Genomic DNA, 19,258 nt, shown 5'->3' on the forward strand with positions numbered 1-19,258 from the left:
ATATGGCTACTTTCAACATACTTATTTGCAGTCTACCTAAGGGAGAGGAGCTACTTCAATAAGTGCAGCAATTTAATACCTGTGCCTCTACTGTATATAACAAGTTTGCATCTTTTCGGTTAATTGCATCTTTTCGGTAAGTGCCTGCCAACTAATGATGGGTTCAGAAGTCCTTAAAACTGCCAGCATTAAAACAACTTGAGCTCCCTCATCCTCAAAAAGGAAGTGCTGGGTTTTGCTATGCAGTAAAACAACCTTTATTCAAGAGACCTTCAAAGTTCAGTCAAATGGCATTAAAAGCCATTTTAATTTTCTGGAAAAGACCACCACTGAAACAAAAAATTCCTTCCTTTTTATTGAAGTTTCTGGAAACAGTGGTAAATTTAGTCAACTTAAAATTAGTTTTGTGCAAGCAAACAGGATGCCGCATTATAAAGTACTTTTAAGTTCACAGACTAAAGAATGGCATGCATTTTTAAACGTGCAATTATATTAGAGGGAGTTTCTAGGCAGTGTATGTGCACACTAATGAATTGTTTACTAAGCATTGTTTCATGCTTAGTAAATCAGTTTCTTATTAACCTTAACTCTACAGTTAATGTTTATATTCCAGCACGAAAAGCAACTAGATAGTGTTTATGGGATATTGCTTTCCTGAACCTTACCCTCAAGCTTTCATACACCCATGCAAGAATCAAAAAGGAAAATCATGTATGACTGGGATTCAAGAGACATGCACTCTGTAAGAAAAGCAAGTTTCTCAATAGAGCAGTACAAACGGATGCTTACCTCAACAATTCTCTCAAACATATGAGCCAAGGGCAGGAACGATATCAGAACGTCATCAGAGGAAGGCATGTATGTTTTCTGAAAGTGTTAGTAAAATTAAATTTAGTTCTCATTGATTCTCTTTAGCCTTAAAGAATGAAATCTAGTGTCTAAACTCTACAGCATGGCCCTCGCTTCAGTGTTGTTTGTAATGAAGCTGCATTGTCTTTCATTAGAAAGATTACAGCAGTTACTTCTAGCATGAGTAAATACACATTGCAGAAATGGTAATCTTTGAGAGTTGTGTACAGTCACCAGGTTATTACAACTTCTCATTCATACGATCATAAAGAGAAACAAATTCCAATATAAACCACAGAAGGTTCCATATAGGGAAGGAGAGGAACAAAAAAAGTAGTATGTCTTAAAGGTTTAAAAAAAAATACATTTCTATCTTAGATGAAAGATTTACCATAAGGTTGATATAAAAAGTATTTTTAATTACATCTATGTTAGAACTTAAACCCATTATGTTAGTTATCCCATAGATGAACTTGAGTCTATTGTAAACTAAATGTTAACACTAACATGTAAAAGCATGGTGCTTGCTCACTTATGCAAGGGCTTTAAACATTTTAAGGCGTTAAAATACATTATGGCTTTTCCCATCCTTAGTGGAAAAGGTTAGCCTCAGTACAAACCCTCTGATACAGAGCTTGCACTAAGAGACCACACCAGAATAATGTAGAACCACATCAGGATCTTTATAACATTTTGCTTTGATCAGACCAAATTGTAGGTCTGTCAGGTTCTTGACCCTGAGAGAAGAAACTTGTAAACACTGCTTTCTGACCTAGCATTGGCAGAGAGCTGTCAAGTTATAATTTCACTTGGATCTTACTAAAAGTTAAGACCAAAGTTAATGAGATATCAATGTTGGGTTTACTCCTAAGATTCTTCCCTTCATGCAAATGCACAAGGTTAACCTCTGCAGTTTACCTCTGTAGTTTTCACAAAAGCTGAAGTATTGCTGACTATGTTTTGATGAGTGATCATAGCTCCTTTGGGGTTTCCTAAGGAAGAAGCACATTGGGATGCAACAGTGAAATTTTTAGATCTTAAGTTACCAAGCAGTGGTAAAACTAACCAAACAGCATCTCAATCAGTCAGTCCCTTCTTTGATATTAATATATTTCCACATATATCAATTAAAATGAAGGCAAGAGAACTTGCTAACACACTTTTTGGAATAGCTAAAAACAGTTAAGTTTGTACTGAAGTCCTCAAGTTCCATAGGGAGAGCAAATCTTTAAGAAATTGTCATGTTTCTTGGATAAGCTTCTCATTCAAAATTCAGCATTTGTATGAATATGCAGCTATCAAACCCAGATTAATTTCTGTTCTCACATATGCTTTAAAAAGGTAGGTTGTTGTACTCTTCCCTTTACTCCCTGCCAGCATGGATATTAACATATAAGTGTCAGGTGTGTCACATCCAGATGGTCTATTTTGGTCTTACAGCACAATTGCTTAGAGCTAAGGAACAAATTTCATTAATACAGTACAAAAAAGACTACAGAAGAACTGAAAGATTGAAGTCTGATGCAGAGCCCTTACTATAATGAAAATACAGATACAATACTTATTTCCAAGCCCAAAAATGTAACACCTCCACCCCATAACACTGCAACTCTGTATTCAATGGGAAAAATCAAAGGGAGCCTTACCATAAAACTTCCCCAGCTACTACTTGCCAAAAAGATGCAGCAGCAGGGGAGAGTCTTGAAAAAAAAAAAAGTAGGAGGGCTTCTGAATTCATTTTGCACATACAGGATAATAAATTCTGCATAATGTAATGAGGTGTACCTGTCGTTCCACTGGTGAAACAGATGACTGCTAGATCTTCTGGCTTTGGAGGCTATGAGAGTCAAGAAAGTATTAGTATGGTTAAGATAGCAAGGAAAAAGGTTTTCCTGGACAAAACACTGAAATACTAGTGTTACTTCTGAGCTATGGGAGATAGGGAGATTTGCTAGTTTGATCTACAGAACACTACCCAGTTTCAAATTGTCGCTTGAACTAATTTCATACTTACAATCGGTTTTTGCCTGTGTGCTCTTCCCAGCTCCTATAGAAACCAGAGAAAATGGACAGAAACAGTTTAGACATGTGCACGTAACCTTTTTTCTTTAAATTTACCAGACATCATAATATTCCATCATTTGGACTGCCTGTTAAGGCATTTCAACTTAGAAGAAAATACCAAAGGCTTTAAAGGACATTTTAAAGCTATATGGAATAGCTACCATGTTCTCCAAATATAAAAGTGGTAATTAATCTAAAATTCAGTTTTTTCTTCCAGCTAGTAAATCAGAAGTCATTTGCTAGAGAAGCTCAATGTTAAGCAGTTTTATAACATGCCACAGCAGGCAAATCAGTCCTATACCTCATGCCAAATACATGTGCCACTGACAACCACTGAATAGACAGAGCAAGATTCATCTCAGTAAGCACCTCTCATTAACACCACTGCTTGTGAGAAGGAAGACCAAACCTCCTCATAAAGGATCATTGGTGGTTCGTATTCCTTTTATACTGAAAAGTGGAGAGCACAACATTCCCTCCTTCAGAGCCTCTTCTTCCCTCTCTTTCATTACATTTATTCAGGCTTGACCATTAAAGATATCATAGCTCTTCAGGCAGAAGGGAACGGATATCAAAAAGATCCTTTTGTAAAGATTAAGGGGAAAAATGTGAAAGCCGATGGTCCATATCTATAAGCTTTAAATTTTCAAATCAAGACTCACTGTTATGCCTATTTAAGACTAGAAGCATACTAGCTTAAGGACTTCAGTAAATTAAAATGGATCCTTTAAGTATAGCTTTGGATGCATCCTTTGAGGGCAGACATCAGCTTCACCATTGCCTTTCCATCCTAAGTGCACAATAGCACTACGCATTCCTCTAGTAGCCCTAGACTTTCTCTAGTATGATATACCTCTTAGATTACCCAAAGAGCTTTAAGAAAAAAGGAATGTCCAGAAACAGTTAACATTCCAATACCTGTAAGCCTGTCCTTTTGAACCAGTGCCATTATGCAAAAATTTGCTAATTTGACAATGCAGCTGTCTGCTCGAAGCAACATCTGCATTTCAGATACCACCAGAAGCTCAATACTTCCCCTACAGCCTGTTTTGAGTATTGCCATTTACTGAACCTGGTATTTATAGAATATACAGCCACAATTTCTGTGAACCTCCTAGAACAGAACCCCAACATCTCTTCCTGTTGAAGAGTCGTTTATTCACACCTACTCAGCTCTAAGTAACCACAGCATACATGCAGATATTAGGTATCAAAAACAATGACTATGGCATCCAGAAGATACAGAGGAACTGGTCACAACCTATAAAGCACAGCTGAGCAATAAGCTCAAGTCAAAAATCCATAAAATTAAGTACTTAAAGGTAGAAATAGTCATTCTATTCTAATCTAACCTCCTAAACAGTCCATAGTTGCCTTCTGGGAGATACTAAAAGGCTCTACCTCTAAAACAACAACAATAAAACCTACACCCCCCTCCCCCAAAAGAAAAAACCAAACACAACCACTACCAATGCCCTCTAAGTTAAAGGTAACAGTCATTCTCTGGTTTTCTTTTCCTGTAACTAGAAGATCCAGTGGAAAGCATCTTTCTCTACCAGGAACTGGAGTTCAACTCAAGGAAAAAAGCTGATTTTAGTGTGCCAACTTGCAGTTGGAACAATCTTTAAGTTTAACCCAACCCTTCTGCCTGTGACCTATACTTACTCTGCATGTTTTTAGCCCCATTTCAACCTGGCAGTCTTGCTGAGACTAGTTATTTATGATACAATTAATCATCTTTTAAGACACACTAGCATTTTTGTATCTTTACCAGAAGGTGGCCCTATTAACATAGCAGTTAAGACTGCTGTGAAAACAAGTCCAGTGAAATAAGTGTTTCACATCAGTTACTGACACCAGCACAAGACAAGCACACTTCTTTGGAGGTTTGCAAGCCCTAGTGAGTCAAGTCTTCACCAGAACTCCAGGTGCAACCAGGCTAAACTAAATTTTGTAGTATCATACTAAAGATTTACTTTATGCAGTATGATTGTGGGACAGAGTTCTCCAAGTAAGTGAAATTATGAAATAAACTTGCATAAGGTATCTTATGCAGACAAAATAAGTACAAGTGAAATCATGACTTGAGCATTAGGTGGCTAAGCAGAATGGTCCCTACTTCCCACACCTGGAAGTCTCATTTCCCTCCATTACTATAAGACATTTTCCTCCTCCCACCAAAAAAACCCAAACTATTTTGTAAAATCAGTATACAGGGAAAGAAGTCATTTTTCACAAGACAAACATATGCAGGCTCTTTTCGAAATAATATTTCTGAAGTCTTAGTCACAGTATATAATTACTGTGTTACTGCTTCACAAGCCTTAAAGTTCAGATCTGATGTTTAGTCTGAACTGTGTTAATAAGATTTCATTCTGTCATCTTGGCATATACACTTACATTTTGAGCATTGTGAAATACTATTATAACAAGCTATTTTTATTTAATATTTTCTTGCATAAAAATCCAAGAGATCATTAAATGTTTTGAAACTAATCCATTTTGTTCACAGTCCTAAAATCTGTTCAACAGACACTCTCTTCTTTCTCCACAAGTAAATGGATTGAATGCAGTAGATTAAGTGTGCTTACCTCTATTTCTTTCATCTTGAAGACTTCCACCCCACACTTCTTGCCACGTTCCACAAGATCCATGCCAAAAGACTCCATGATAACAATAGTGTTGAGTATCGGAGTCTCCCCCTTTTCCGCACTGGTTAGCAGAAGATTGGCCTTGTCAGGTTTGTCACAGAAAACCAATGACAAGTCAGCTGATGAAGGAGAACAACATTATCAATACATCAAGCTGAGTTTAGACTCGATTCATACATACTTCAGAATATGGTACTGGAAGACTCTTCTGAAGAAGGCTACAGTTCTGCCCTCAGTCAGCTCTGCTATCACTCATTTAGTTGAACTACTGAAGATGTCTTACCTTTGTTCACGATGTACATAATTGCTTCAGTTCCCAGCGTATCATAGAGTGGCACCACCACCATGGAGAATGCATAACATGCCTGCTCGACGATAACCCACTGCACAAAGAGAGATATGAATCACTGTCTTGTAACAGACCTCCAAGAAATATTCGCATTCTAAAAAGGAAGCTAATAGGACAGACTTCACTTGGACAAGTCTTTCTAAAAAAAATAATGGCAGTTTGTATAATTTTGAAGATCTACCAAGTTTTTTTTCATGGAAGGAGGAAAGAAGAAATACACAATAAGGAGCTATAGGAAAGAATCCAATCCAATAAAATTCATCTCTCCCCTAAGAGTAATTTCAAGTACTTTTGAAAACTAGTTAACAGTAACTGTCTCATAAGCTTGCCTATTAGCAGAAAGAGACCTTGAGTAAGAGTACAGTATTTTTTCCATGGTTTTAGGTTATCAAGGTCACCAAAGCCTTCAATATTCTATATTACCATAGTACATGAATCTATGAGGGACTTGCTCACATCTTGTCACACATTAAATATATTCACACCACCTCTATTATCTGCATCTTGTTTGATGATCAGACTTGCCACATACGCACTTAAATTAGAAATCCTTTGGAAAGACAGGCCCTGAAACCTTCTTGGCATTTCTCAAGACCAGCCATTCTTCTTTAAAGGAATCTAATCTGAAGACTTCTATAAAAAAAAAAAATGCAGTCACATCCCTGCAAGCTGCAGTAGGAAGGACTTGCCTGCTAACAGGTGCAGTACCCAATAAACATGATGGATATTGCAGCCACATAGTGTGTGATGCAAGCTGACAGTGCTTTACAGCAAGCCTGACTTCATCCAAAGTACCATCAAGGTAAGATAGTCATGCAGGTCTTTTTCCAGGTAGCAGCTATTGGGTATAGACTTTGTAAGGAACCAGTCACACCAAAATACAGGGTAGCATGTGACTCCTGAAATGCAAGCCTCTGAACACTTCAAGAGGCCAGTGGAACTGGAACATCACAGTTTTTCCAGAGAGTAACAAAAATTCTCAGTCACTGTACCTTTAGTCCATTCCAGGAACAAAGCATATATCTTTAAAATTTGACAAGGACTGCATTAACAAGGGTGCTCATTTCCCTTCCCCACCCCCAAACTGTCACACTTTCCAGTGTTTTTGCAGGACACTAGCCAGTTACCTCACCCCATACGATGACAAGTTTAGACATCATTCAGCTGGCTATTCCATATAGCACCTAATATAGAGGCTATTACTGAAGTTGCTAAATCTCAGTTTTACAAACTGTTTATTACAGGCAGGTTTCCTAAAGTAAGTTCTCTACTGACTGAGACAGCCTTAAAGACAGGGAATTTCTCTATTGCATAATGCTTTCAGAAAGTTGTACGCCTCTTGTCCAAAAAAACCCAACTTTGTACGAAACTAGTACAAGGCCAGCTAGCAGATAACTAGACTTTTATGCAGACATTAGACATACTGGTAAGTCTAAGCATGCACACCTATCCCAGCCACAAAATGGTCAATGAGAAGTTCTTCCTAGATAGCATCCACCTGTGCAGCTGTACTGCACAGGTACAGCTGTGTTGCTGTTCAGCAGAGGTAATAGGGTGGAGGCCTACTATAGTAGACTTGAGAAACTGTGGTGATACAAAGGTTCCTGTTGCAGCCTCCAACAACTCTTGCACACCACCATTCTCAATACAACTGGCATCTTTTATTTCTGGGCTACCAAGACACTTTTCTTCCATTTTAGCTTGTAAAGTTAGGAGTATCTAAATACAAGTATCAAACCTTGACACTCGAGTTCTCACTCAAAGCCCAAGCAAGCAACTAGCAGTGAATACAGACAGTTTGAAAAGTTCCCACTTGTTTTGACATGGCTCTGATCTCTTAAGGGACACTGTGTTTTTCACTGTTCTGTTTTCACAATCCAAAACACAATTTCCTTGCTTGTAGAAGAGATCATCTGTTTTTCAGTTACTCAAAGAGAAAGTAATATTTATAAATCCAAAGTTAGCTTTTGTTTTTTAGTGAATATTCAAGCAAGTTGCATGCTAGGATTTTTCCCATTAGGGGATTTCCCCAGCAGTTATTCCCTTAACTGACAAATGTGAATCATTTCACACAAAAAAGCCTCACGTAATCACTAATGCAGACAGGCGATTATGTTGGAGATGTCACAACACTCATACAGGAGTTCTCAGCAGGGAAAATCCCAGATTTTAAGTTGCTGGTTTAAGTAAGTCTTTCCAGCTCATTCTGACCCAACTCAAAGCCTGCTGGAGCAGTGCAACTCAAGCACATTTTGTCTCTGCGATCCAAGAGCAGACCACACTATCATGCTTCTCCTTCTGAAAATCCACCGATCCAGCAGTCATAGACCTCGTACCCAAATGTCTATAGAGAAACAGCTCAAACTGGCACAACACTGACATCTGGCTCCCCTTTTTACTCCCAGTTCCTAATGTTATAAGCATAGAAAACTGAACTGAAGCATCTGTTACAGCCTGTCATTTAACAGTTTCCTAAGTGGAGACAAGTATTTTTCTATGTGGAAATAAAACCGTATCTGTTAGAACTGGAATTCCAGCAGGAAAATCCAAGCAAACTACTGCATATTTAAGAGTCTGGAATGTTTTTCTTCATCCGTACAAGACTAGAGTTCAGGTTTTTTTGTGGTGTAGGCTGGGAGAGGAGGAAGTGGGTCAAGGTCACTTGTCACACAGTTTGCATTTTAATGACAGCAGGCAAGGCTCAGTGACAAACTGAAATCAGAAGAGATCCAACAGCAAGCTGTCATCCAGCATGACTGAGACACTGACACAACTTTTAACCCTGTCAATGCCGTAGATGGCTCTAGATAACGGCATCCAGTTGGAAGTGTTTAATCAAGAGGAACAGCATATTTTTGGCAAAACTTAAGAACCAGTCCTCTGTCACAAGGCAGGTTTGGACTGAACTAGCAGCAAGTACCAGCTCAAGCTACTAAGCACATAAATGTAGGTTAGAGAAATTTAGTACTATCAAATACATTTAATAAATTAGTCTAGAAAATATTTACTCAGTACTTCATAATATTTTTTTAGAAACAATCTAGAACCACTTCTGGGTTAAAATGGATAGACACTAGCTAATCAGTCTAAATATCTCTTTAGTTATCTCACATTTGTAACACAATTTTGTTTTGTCAGGTGATCTTTAATCATGTCACTTTCTTTAGTCTCTCCACCCCTTTACTGAACTGCAATTAATTTTCAAATTTTGCTTCCATCAGCACTTCTCCCTCCCAGAATCTTTGTACCCAGTGCCTTTGGCAGAGATAGTTCTATCACCTTTAGCCACCTTCTATTTGTCCAAATATTTAATCTGCAAGTGTTTCTTTGGATTTTGAAGGGTTTAAACACCTCCTTACGACTTCCAACCACTTCCAATTACCTTGTACTCCAAAGTCACTTTAAGAGAAAGCAAATGGTGATTACATTCAAGTACCACATAGCTTCCCATTAAACAGACCTCCTCTATAAACTGAAAAGAGGGGAAAAATTAAGTTCTCCTGAATTTCCCAATTCTCTTCCTGCTCTCCAGCCTTCTGCATTCAGCTGTGGAAGCAAAAAAAGACACAACACAAGACACCAAGAGTTGTGTCAATTACCAGTTTTGGTTCTTAGCTAAAGATGCCATGTCTATGGCTTGTGGGTCAACCTTTATGTCCATCTTTAGCCTTTTCCCACCACCAAATATACTCAGTAGGGAAGCTCAGCATGCTGGCAAAAAACAGATATAAAGAGTGAGCCACTTCAGTAACAGTTAGATCACCAATACACACATTGTCAATTAAATTACCTCAGGTCTATTTTGTGAAAAGATTCCTATATATTGAACATGAGATGGTTTAAAGCCTCGATGGAGTAATGCAGAGCCTACGCACTCAGCTCTGTCTGAAACCTGGAGGGGGAAAAAAAAGAGAGAAAAAAAATTGAGAGCAAGCTCAGTGTACACCCCGTGACACTATTTTACCTCAAGTCCTACAATACAAAAATAAGGCCAACTGGTATGAAGTAGACAGAATTTATCCAGGCTATTTTGGTTGTCCTCAGTGACTTTGATAACCTACACATTGCAGTGCCCTTACACTGCACTGACTGTAGATACTACACCTTGCACTCAGTATATGCAGAGACACTTAATCCAGTTGGGCTTAAAAGCATAGGTAGAGTTTAAATGCTAAGATCACATACAAAACAGCCTTTTCTATGTACCTGTATTAAACATCAGAAGTGACCCTGCAGTAACTCAGCATGTGATTGACCAGAAACACAAGCACTAAATATCACTTCATTCAGTGCTTATGGGAATAGTATTCCTACCTTCAAAAAGAGAATGAGACAAAACTCAGATAGTTCTATAAACAAAACTCGGGAAGGCAATTCTCTAAATTCTTTCCATATAGCACATGACCTGAATCCATCAGTCACATAACTGACAACGCAGAGCTTTGAGAGGTTGCACCGAACAAGTACCCAGCAAAACCACCTTGGAAAAAGTGATATCTACATACAAAAGGTGCTTAATGACCTTAACAACAAGCAATAGGCAAGGTTCATGCAAAAGTGAAGACAATAACTGATTAAATCAGAAACAACTTAAGAGGTCACACCTGTTAACAAAGATTTGCATTAAAATATTTTTAGCAATCATGAAAGAGCATGCTACTAGTTAAAAGCCTATTTGTTAACATCCTAAGCAACCACCATTCAGCACTATGGAGACAAGTTGTGAAGAACCACAAGTAACATCTGTAGATAAGGACTTTTCCTGGTGTAAGATGAGCCTCTCACAAGCAAGTGCCTAAAATAGTCACAGAATGAGATCCTGAATACTACTTTGAAGTTGCAGCCCTTCAGAGGCAGTGTCCAAGCTCTAAACAGGTCAACAATGAGATACTAAAAGCTGCCAAGGTAGCCCAATTAAAAAATCTGAAATAAAACCATTACTAAACCAAGTGCAGGAGATACTCCTCCCCCCTCCTTGCACATATTTGAGGCTGTTCTTTTAAGATATTTTAACAGGAACTAGAAACTTTCTGCAATATTGATACTACTTTAAATCATCTATAAATAATTAAATTTGTTTTCTCTCATTACTGGGTGCTGTATCAATGGTCTCAGCAAGCAAAAGCAGGTCTAGCACTAAGAGAGTACTTACCTCTTTATAGGAGATCCACTCATATGGCTGGTTTGGTTTTCTAAAACCTAGACAGGGACCATTATCTACAAAAGATAAATTAGAAGTTACTTTAAATTTAAAACCCAGTTCCTCTGTCCTGACACTACACTAAACTATACTCAGGTGTCAAACCTCTAGATTGTTTGCAGACACCTTCAGAATACAAACCTCTTTCTCTCAGAGAGGGGGGGGAAGGGTGCCCAGGGAGGGAAGCTAGGGGAGGATAGAGACAACAAGCTTGGTTTAGACTAAGGGACACAGCACTAACTTTATTCATAAAACTCTGCTTCACAAGAGATCACAGCTAAATTTGCCTTCAAGAAAGCTTATATCACTAGGTAGACATCCCCTATCCCCAAATGCATTTCAAAAAAGCCAGACCTTTAGTTCCCAGCATATGTGAAAAAACTAGCTTTAATTTTAGACTTACTTGAGACTTGCAAACCCCTTTGGAAGATATCATAAGCTGTTCTCACATCATCATAGTAGTAAATCAACAGTTCGTTGCTGTTAAGAAGAGAGGACCTTCGAGCATGCTCACTACCCTAAGAAAACCAATTAGAAACATTAGATGCACTTGGTTATAAATGAACAGAGGTTTCCTGAAGAAATAAACACACTTAATCCATTAAGCTTCGTTATGAGCCACAGCAAATTCTGCTTGAGAGAACTTCAGTTCTTTTCACCACTAGGTGAGAGATCTGCACAGTTTCCCAGGACACTGCTCAGTCAGACTGTTCCCTGAATTACTGAAAATCCATCAGGCAAAAAAAATTATTTCTCAGCTACCTATATGATAGCACAGAACAAACAAGAATGACAAAATGCCCTTTGACACTCCTTACTAGACACAGCATCTTCCTTAAGAAAATGTTTTACTCTATTATTGCAGCATAATTAACTCCATCAAGCTTTCTAAATCATTCTAGCCTCAGAGCTCTCTACATACAGCCTTAATGCTGAGATCCTAATCTACTTTTCCAATTAGGATTAGAAGACATCACACTTCCAAGTTGTGGCTTCAAACCCTAAATTTTAATGGTGGTCAACAACACCCTAAACAAACGTTGTCATAAGTAAATTGTTTATTTAGCACAGAGTATTTGAGTCCTTTAATCCAATTTGAAGTTCTATCTCACACAAAAAGCTTTCCTCCTGATCTAGTTAGAGGAAGTCAGGACAGTACTACCTTGAGAACTATTTACATAAGCTACAACTGGAAGTTAATATGAGAATTTAATAATTCTTTATGGTGACTGATTAAATAATGTCATTATGTGAATCAAGTTTCACAAACCGTAGTTATGCAAGTACTATTGTGCCACATTCATTAATCCTGCTGTAATGACAGTCACCTACAAGCAAGTTGTTAGCTGGAAGAGCCTAGCAGGTTAAACAGAGGGTCTTGGGTAAACATTGCGTAAGATTCTATCAGTGGTTGTAGTCAACTCCTGGCTCTTTCATAAAGTCAAATCCTAGACTAACTAAAACTGTGCCTGAATTGTGCCACTATCCACAATATCAAAAACCTATTCATATGCAGTCATAGGCTTTTCTCAGTTGTTGGTTTATTTTTCTGTTTTCAAAGTACCATGGAAGACCAGAGAGCATCTGTTCAGGTCTAAGCTAGATAAACACAGGTTTATCTGCAGAAGATATCCTACTGCCCACATCCAGAGGCAAGCTAGCAGGTTACATGCACATCAGAGGAAAGAAATACTTTAACACTAAAACAAGTCTAACTTGTTTTAGCAAAACGCTATGCGTAATGCAGTGCTTGCCACTCCTTTGACAGTAAGCAGAAACGTACACTGTGAACATGACCTAGATCAAGTTAATGACTGGCTTCCCTCTAAAAATTTGTAACAATAGAAATTCAAGAGCACACTTGTACTCAGACTAACATCTACTCTATAGGAAATGAGCTGATCACTAGCACAGGTCTGTGCCTAGAAAGAAAAGCAAGACTGCTTGCTTTATTGCACTGGTTTCACAGATCAAGGTCAGCTTCTAGATTTTCCCAGTTTTACCACCTCGAGAGCTAACGTGAGGAAGATCAACCAATGTCATTTGTAACCACAGTCACAGGTAATGTCAACAAGTGCCATGTAGCAGTACCATGTTTCACAGGCTACAATTCCTACATCAGATGAGATACAGTATCCTAAGCCACTCCTTGCCAACAGTCAAGAAATATTTGTTTTCCCCTCATCTGTGCTACTACTGTTTTGTTTACACACCTTATTACTCAGCACCACAAAAGCAGTTTTTGCAGGGCCTGAGGCACTAACCAAAGTTGAGGATGAGACTTGACAGCACACCACTTCACAGACACACACCACACACAGGGCTGACTGTACTGTCCTTCTGGGGGTTTTTCAGACTGCTCTTGAAAAGACTCCCTCAATTCTCATGAAGGGAAGAATCAATTCTCAGTAAAGGGAAACACAATCAACTTACAATTCTGCTCATTTTATTCTTTTTCCCCAAAGTAAAGTGAAATTAACCAAGTTTTCAATAGCCCTAGAGTAAGAGTTTTGGTGAAACACACACAGCTCCTTGTGTGAAAACCACCAGTTCAGAATTACTCTTTTTGGATGCAGTGAAGTACCTTTGGATATGCTGAAGATCACTTAAACTGTACCTTATGCTCCCAGTTTGAATTCATCTACTAGGCAATACTATGATATTGGTCTACATTTTGCTTGACAGTAACAAGAGCTACTATTTCAAGAGCCTGTCTGAACTGTTCTTATCCAGAACATCAGTACAATATCAGGTAATTCTGTTTGCAACAAACTTCTCTAAAAATCACTGGTCACTACATCCATCAAACATCTGCATCTCAAGACTGGAATATTTGGCTGATTTCACACAAGTTATTTGAATAGGATCCAGCAGATCTGGCCAGTACTAAAGTAAGCACTCAAAAGGGTTGTCACAGTTCTACCAAAGTGTTCTTAAGAAGTCAGGCAATGAAAATCTTATTAATGCAAGAACAGCCTCTAGTTACTCATGTAAGGCAGCCCTTGCAACAGCTCAGGGGGTTCCAGGAAATGGATCCATTACACAGCAAGTGCTGGACATTAAAAACCTTGGCATTGGTTCAGAACAGCAGCAGCTGTAGAAAAAAAAGACTTCAACACAGGCATGTATTACTCTATCAATGCCTATTTGGGTCACAGAAGATAACTGCTTTTGTTCAAGCCATGAGTTTACTGCTTGTTGACACAGGCTTCTTAAGATTAGCAGTAGTGTCAAAGCACACTGTTGGCTCCACTATGCCTCAGTGATGAGAGACCAAATTTCTATTTTCCTGAAAGGAAAAGCATACTACCAAGTGGTGCTTAGGTCCCCAATGTGCATATTCTGAGCAGCATTAAGTCTGAACTAGAGTTTTTAAACAAGCCATATAATTTTAAGCATGCTAATCCCTATAGGTAAGCACACAGCAGCTAAAACCGATCACTTAAAACGGTGACAAGCACACATCCAGTCAAGTGATTCTTTAAAAACAAGGCAAGCTAGAGTTCTGGCAGTGTATCGGGAGAATCTAAGCAGTTTTAAAAGTTTTCATGGGTCAAATACCTCTGTCTATAATATAACGTCTTTTCTTCTTAAGGGAAGAAAAATGCCAGTCACAAATCCAAGCTCTTACTACTAGAAAATACTGACACCTTAGTGTCTATTTATATCCTATCCTCCTACATGTTTTTGCAGAACTTGAGCCAAATAGAAGCATCTGGATTCTCAAAGAGAGGTTTAATGTATTTGACAGCCATACACTTGCACTCAAATCAATAGCCAAGTTGTCTGGCTATCAGTCACCAATGGGAAGAGAAATTTACAATCAGGCAGATCCAGACATGCCTGCAACTACAGACATTAAGGGTGCACAAGCTTTTCAAAACACAGGACTGATGCCATATTCCTACCATTGCGGTAGCACTGAAATTTTTAACAATATAGTAGAAGACTAAGTATATCATGAGTCTCCGCAATGCAGCCTCACACTAGTCAAACTCTAAATTCTTCATTTATGCTGTCTCCCTCCTACAGACACAGGATTCAGTTGGATTCTGGAAAGTTTTCACCTATAGCTCTGATAAGTTCCCCTCAAGAGAGATCAGGCTGCGAGGCTATGAAGGCAAAAGGGTTTCTTTTCGTGAAATGGAACTGTAGCATGCACATTTTAAAGATCACATTCCACATCTTTTAATTGCAGCATCTACACCAGGAGAGCTGATACTTTCACTAACTCTTTGTACTGGTACTCAAAAAAGTGTGTAATCTTTATGCTCACTCAGTGATAGTTAAAATGGGTCACCGGCTGCTGGCCAAGCAAATCAAAGCTTTCCAGAGATTGCAAGTGACATGGAACAGCAGTAAATAGGATCTTTTCCCTCCCATATCAAGTTAAAAGACTTAGGTGGAAACCCTGCTCCAGTCACTGACCTCATTCAACTTTGTTAGAGGCCAAGGAAACAAGTCAGAACTAAGTAGAAACTCATTTATAGCTCAAAATTGTTATCACTCATGAACAGGTAGATTATATATTAATTCAGCAAAAGATCTGCCTTCTGCCATGTCTTTTTTGGAGTACATTGCTTACTCCCTAAACCTTTTAGTATTATATTGCTTAGCCAGAACAGAATGTTAAGATAGCTTGAGACCAGTATTTGATATTTTTCTTCTGTAGAAGTGACAATCCATCTTAACGTGATACAGTTTCTCACTCTTATACAAGAACTGTACTAAAATTATTGCTTTTATAAAGTACCAATTCTAACAGACACTTGAAACTTGCATCAAAACATTCTCATTTGATTACAGTTTCGTACTGTTTACAACATTTAACATTCAGGGCTGTATCTGAACTGTCAATAAGCAGAATTGGATAGAGCTTAGTCATTGAGAACATGTTCTCAATGTTTGAACTCACCAAAACATGCTAACACACTCATCTGCTTTTCATTTAATGTTTACTACTGTTCAATCTTCCTGTTAAAATGTATTTTCTGAAGAGGGAACAAAGAATAATGCTGTTATACCTATCTTGCTCTGATCAGAGAGTCAACGTTAATTAGTACAATATGGATCAAGGATGCATTAAGTCATTTAGTGAATTCTCATATTACCAAACAATGATTTCAATCACAGATTCTAGCAGTGATGAGCAATTTACTTTAAAGAGGTAAAGGCAGGAAAATGTGTCTGCTGTCAAAAAATCTCATGCAAATAACCATGTCACAGGTTTTACAGCCAGTTAAGAGCCACTGTTCTACCATCTTCCAAAGCCCTCACAATCTGCTCAAGTCTATACTGACTAGAGAGACCCTCCATAGTTGGAAAGCTTTCACTGCTAGTTTATTCCAGCTACTAAAACACATGGCTCTAGAAGACTATTCCACCTGGCAAGTGGCTGCTGTCAGTATTGGGAAAGCTCACCAGAAGAAGGAAGATTTAACCTCTGGATCCTTGCTTTACATGCATTCTTTGAAAAAGAGGAATTTTTGGCAATTTTCACATTGCCAGAGTGTATTTTTGTTTCCCCTTGGCGTACTCCTAATAAAGACCATTACTTGCTATAGTAAGATGTGTCAGTAAGTTTACTGTATGGCATACTGGGAAGAAGATTAGAAAATAAATGGTACTAGCTAAACTTCTGAATGGAAAGGCCAACTAACATTTCATTCTTCAGCTTCCATCAAAAACATTGCAAAGAAAGTGCCTGATTTAGGGCTATAACAGGAGTTTGCTTTGTTGAAGTTCATGAAAGTTTACCTACTGGAATTTTTAAACTGCTCTGCCATATTTGCTTACATCAGTTTGCAGTCACACCTACTCCTAAGTACAAGGAGTCATGATGCAGTTGGTAGAGGACAACTAGATGTAGCCCATCCACACAGAAAAATGTACTGTAAAAGGAGACTTAAGTGACAAGTATATATATATAAAAAAGTTTCTCACTATCAAGAGTAATACAAGAAACTGACAGCCTCACAAATGTATATTTTGTAAATACTTTCATTGAAGATCACCACCTTTCAAAGTTATCTCCTTCCTTCAGAAGGGGGAGACACCATGTCTACCCTCAAGAAATACACAGGCACTCTTGAAAAAAAAAAAATGAAACAAGCAGTAAAATTTTGACTCTCTACTGAACATGAGAGTTAATATAACTGCTGCTCAGGAAACCTCACTCATTTAATCAGTTGTCTATATTTGCTTCCAAACAACAATTCCATCCAATCAGACCATTTCTGTATTTGACTTCACTACTGAAACACAGCACTTAACTATCTGCCTCTATAAAGCATAAGACAAAAGCTAAACCAGCACATCCAAAGTTTAGCAAGTGGTTACTTTAATTTTAGCTTACTCTATAGCTGGGATCTCTTGGCAGGACTAATATCTTTCCACAGATCATTTGAGGACAATTAGTACCCTTCATGCTTATAACCCAACATAAAGTCTCATTTGTCAGCTATTCCAAACTAAATATTACAACAGAAAAGTATTAGCCTAATCAGTATACACAAGCATACATTGACCCCAAGGACTAATTTAATAGGTCATCACCTGATCATGTGGCCAGAAATTCAAGAGTACACTGTGCCAATTCTAACACACACAAGCTTCCTGCCACCAGTCAGATCAGAAGCTCAGTTTCCTCAGCACAAAGTGTTTTTCTCCCATGCTGCTTACTACCACTATGATCTCAGCACTCATGCTGGTTTTCAAATTCAGAAAGACAAAAAAAAAACCACTTTAAAGACATATTTCAGGAAATAAAAAACCAACAAAAAATGTTCCCTGAAATGTATTCCCCACATGCAATTAATTCAGAAACACTCTTAAATAAATCAGTATTTGGTTTCTCTACACTGCTTTAGGCTCCAAAAATTCAGTGAACGACAACATCGATCAAGTGACACTTACCTCCACTTCCACAGACTGCATTGCTAAATCACATGGTGGTTTTAGTGCTTTCGGTCTTGTTGCGTACCAGTAGGTTGTGAGAGCTGCAAAAGCACCGAAGCCCATCAGCGTATTTGTTGGAAGGGTGCGCACATACTGCCTGACATCCCCAAGTTCTGGCATCCGTAGGTGTCTGAACAACTCATGTGCTTGCATTGCAGTTCAGCGTGGCTGTCCTGATGCTGCAATCTGTTGATATGAAAGAACATTAAAGATTTGAAATCCCCTTTTGATTCACTGCTGTTGTGGGAGACTGACGTATGCTTTGTCCCACTGGCTTCCCGCTATCAAAATAATTTGATCTGCCACTAGGCAGGCGATACCGTTAAACCTGTATGCTGCAATTAAGTAAGTAAGCAATTCCTAGGTTCATACTCCAGAAGAATAGGGGGGGCTGACAAAGGGCAACTTCTTCAGGGTTTTAATACTGCTTTTAACAGACACTGCATTTTAGCAAAGCTTTTCCCTTCCCCCTCTTTTTTTTTTTCTTTTTGAATTTCACAAATACAAAATAGTTATTTGCAGACTAGCTGTACTGTAAGACTGTTTAAACAGTGTCAAACGGGGAAGTGTGGAACAGGGAGGGCAGGACTGCAAGATGTTAACTTGCCTGCACTAACCTAATAGCATCCTAATCCTGTAGATCAGGAGCAGGATTTTTCATCTCTCAAATCCAGTTACAAAAAATCTCTATTTTCTACCTTCCCTTCAGCCATGAACAGAGAGCTTACTATAGCAAGCTGCCTTCAAAGCCAATATCCTCCCATAGCACCTCTATGCTAGCAAGCTTCCTATTTCTCCCAGCAATTTATCTCTGGACACAAAGCAAAATAAAACAGCATCTAAGGGAGCCTCAAGGCAGCAGCACACGCAAAATAATCAGGCACAGGAAGCACATTTGATTTGTCACGTTCACGCAGAAGGAAGAGCTGAAAGGGGTTGCCTCCCGCCAGCAATCGCTGACATAGATATTCCACTGCAAGAACCAACCATGGAAAAAAATAATAAATAGTGATTGCAGTCAGCTCAGCGGGTGCTCTCCTCTACAGCCAAGGTCTCCCAGGACATTTGTCACATGCCAAACCCACCAGCTCCTGCCCAGTGGGTGAGAGGTAAGCAGCAGGCAGCCGGCCTGCCCAGAGCCAACGGCAACCCGCACCCGGTCACCCCACCGAAGGGCCCCGCACCAAA

At 38.7% G+C, this 19,258-nt stretch overlaps 1 protein-coding gene across 2 annotated transcripts in view; it reads right to left on the reverse strand.

Moving 5' to 3' along the window:
* ACSL1 (acyl-CoA synthetase long-chain family member 1) overlaps positions 1 to 18,256 on the reverse strand; it is a 30,432-nt gene extending 12,176 nt beyond the window's left edge. The window contains exons 1-10 of one of the 2 annotated variants that reach the window (XM_009872340.1): positions 18,029 to 18,256; positions 11,517 to 11,631; positions 11,066 to 11,130; positions 9,704 to 9,805; positions 5,848 to 5,947; positions 5,505 to 5,683; positions 2,864 to 2,896; positions 2,635 to 2,686; positions 1,768 to 1,841; positions 790 to 867 (exon numbers count right to left, since the gene is read on the reverse strand). In XM_009872340.1, coding sequence (XP_009870642.1) covers positions 790 to 867; positions 1,768 to 1,841; positions 2,635 to 2,686; positions 2,864 to 2,896; positions 5,505 to 5,683; positions 5,848 to 5,947; positions 9,704 to 9,805; positions 11,066 to 11,130; positions 11,517 to 11,631; positions 18,029 to 18,223 — 993 coding nt within the window. In that variant the 5' untranslated portion in view covers positions 18,224 to 18,256. The remainder of the gene's footprint in view (positions 1 to 789; positions 868 to 1,767; positions 1,842 to 2,634; positions 2,687 to 2,863; positions 2,897 to 5,504; positions 5,684 to 5,847; positions 5,948 to 9,703; positions 9,806 to 11,065; positions 11,131 to 11,516; positions 11,632 to 18,028) is intronic. The other variant, XM_009872341.1, reaches the window with a different exon arrangement.
* Positions 18,257 to 19,258: the final 1,002 nt, after the last annotated feature.

Source organism: Apaloderma vittatum, unplaced genomic scaffold, assembly GCF_000703405.1.
Source record: "Apaloderma vittatum isolate BGI_N311 unplaced genomic scaffold, ASM70340v1 scaffold39486, whole genome shotgun sequence".
Classification (NCBI taxonomy): Eukaryota; Metazoa; Chordata; class Aves; order Trogoniformes; family Trogonidae; genus Apaloderma; species Apaloderma vittatum.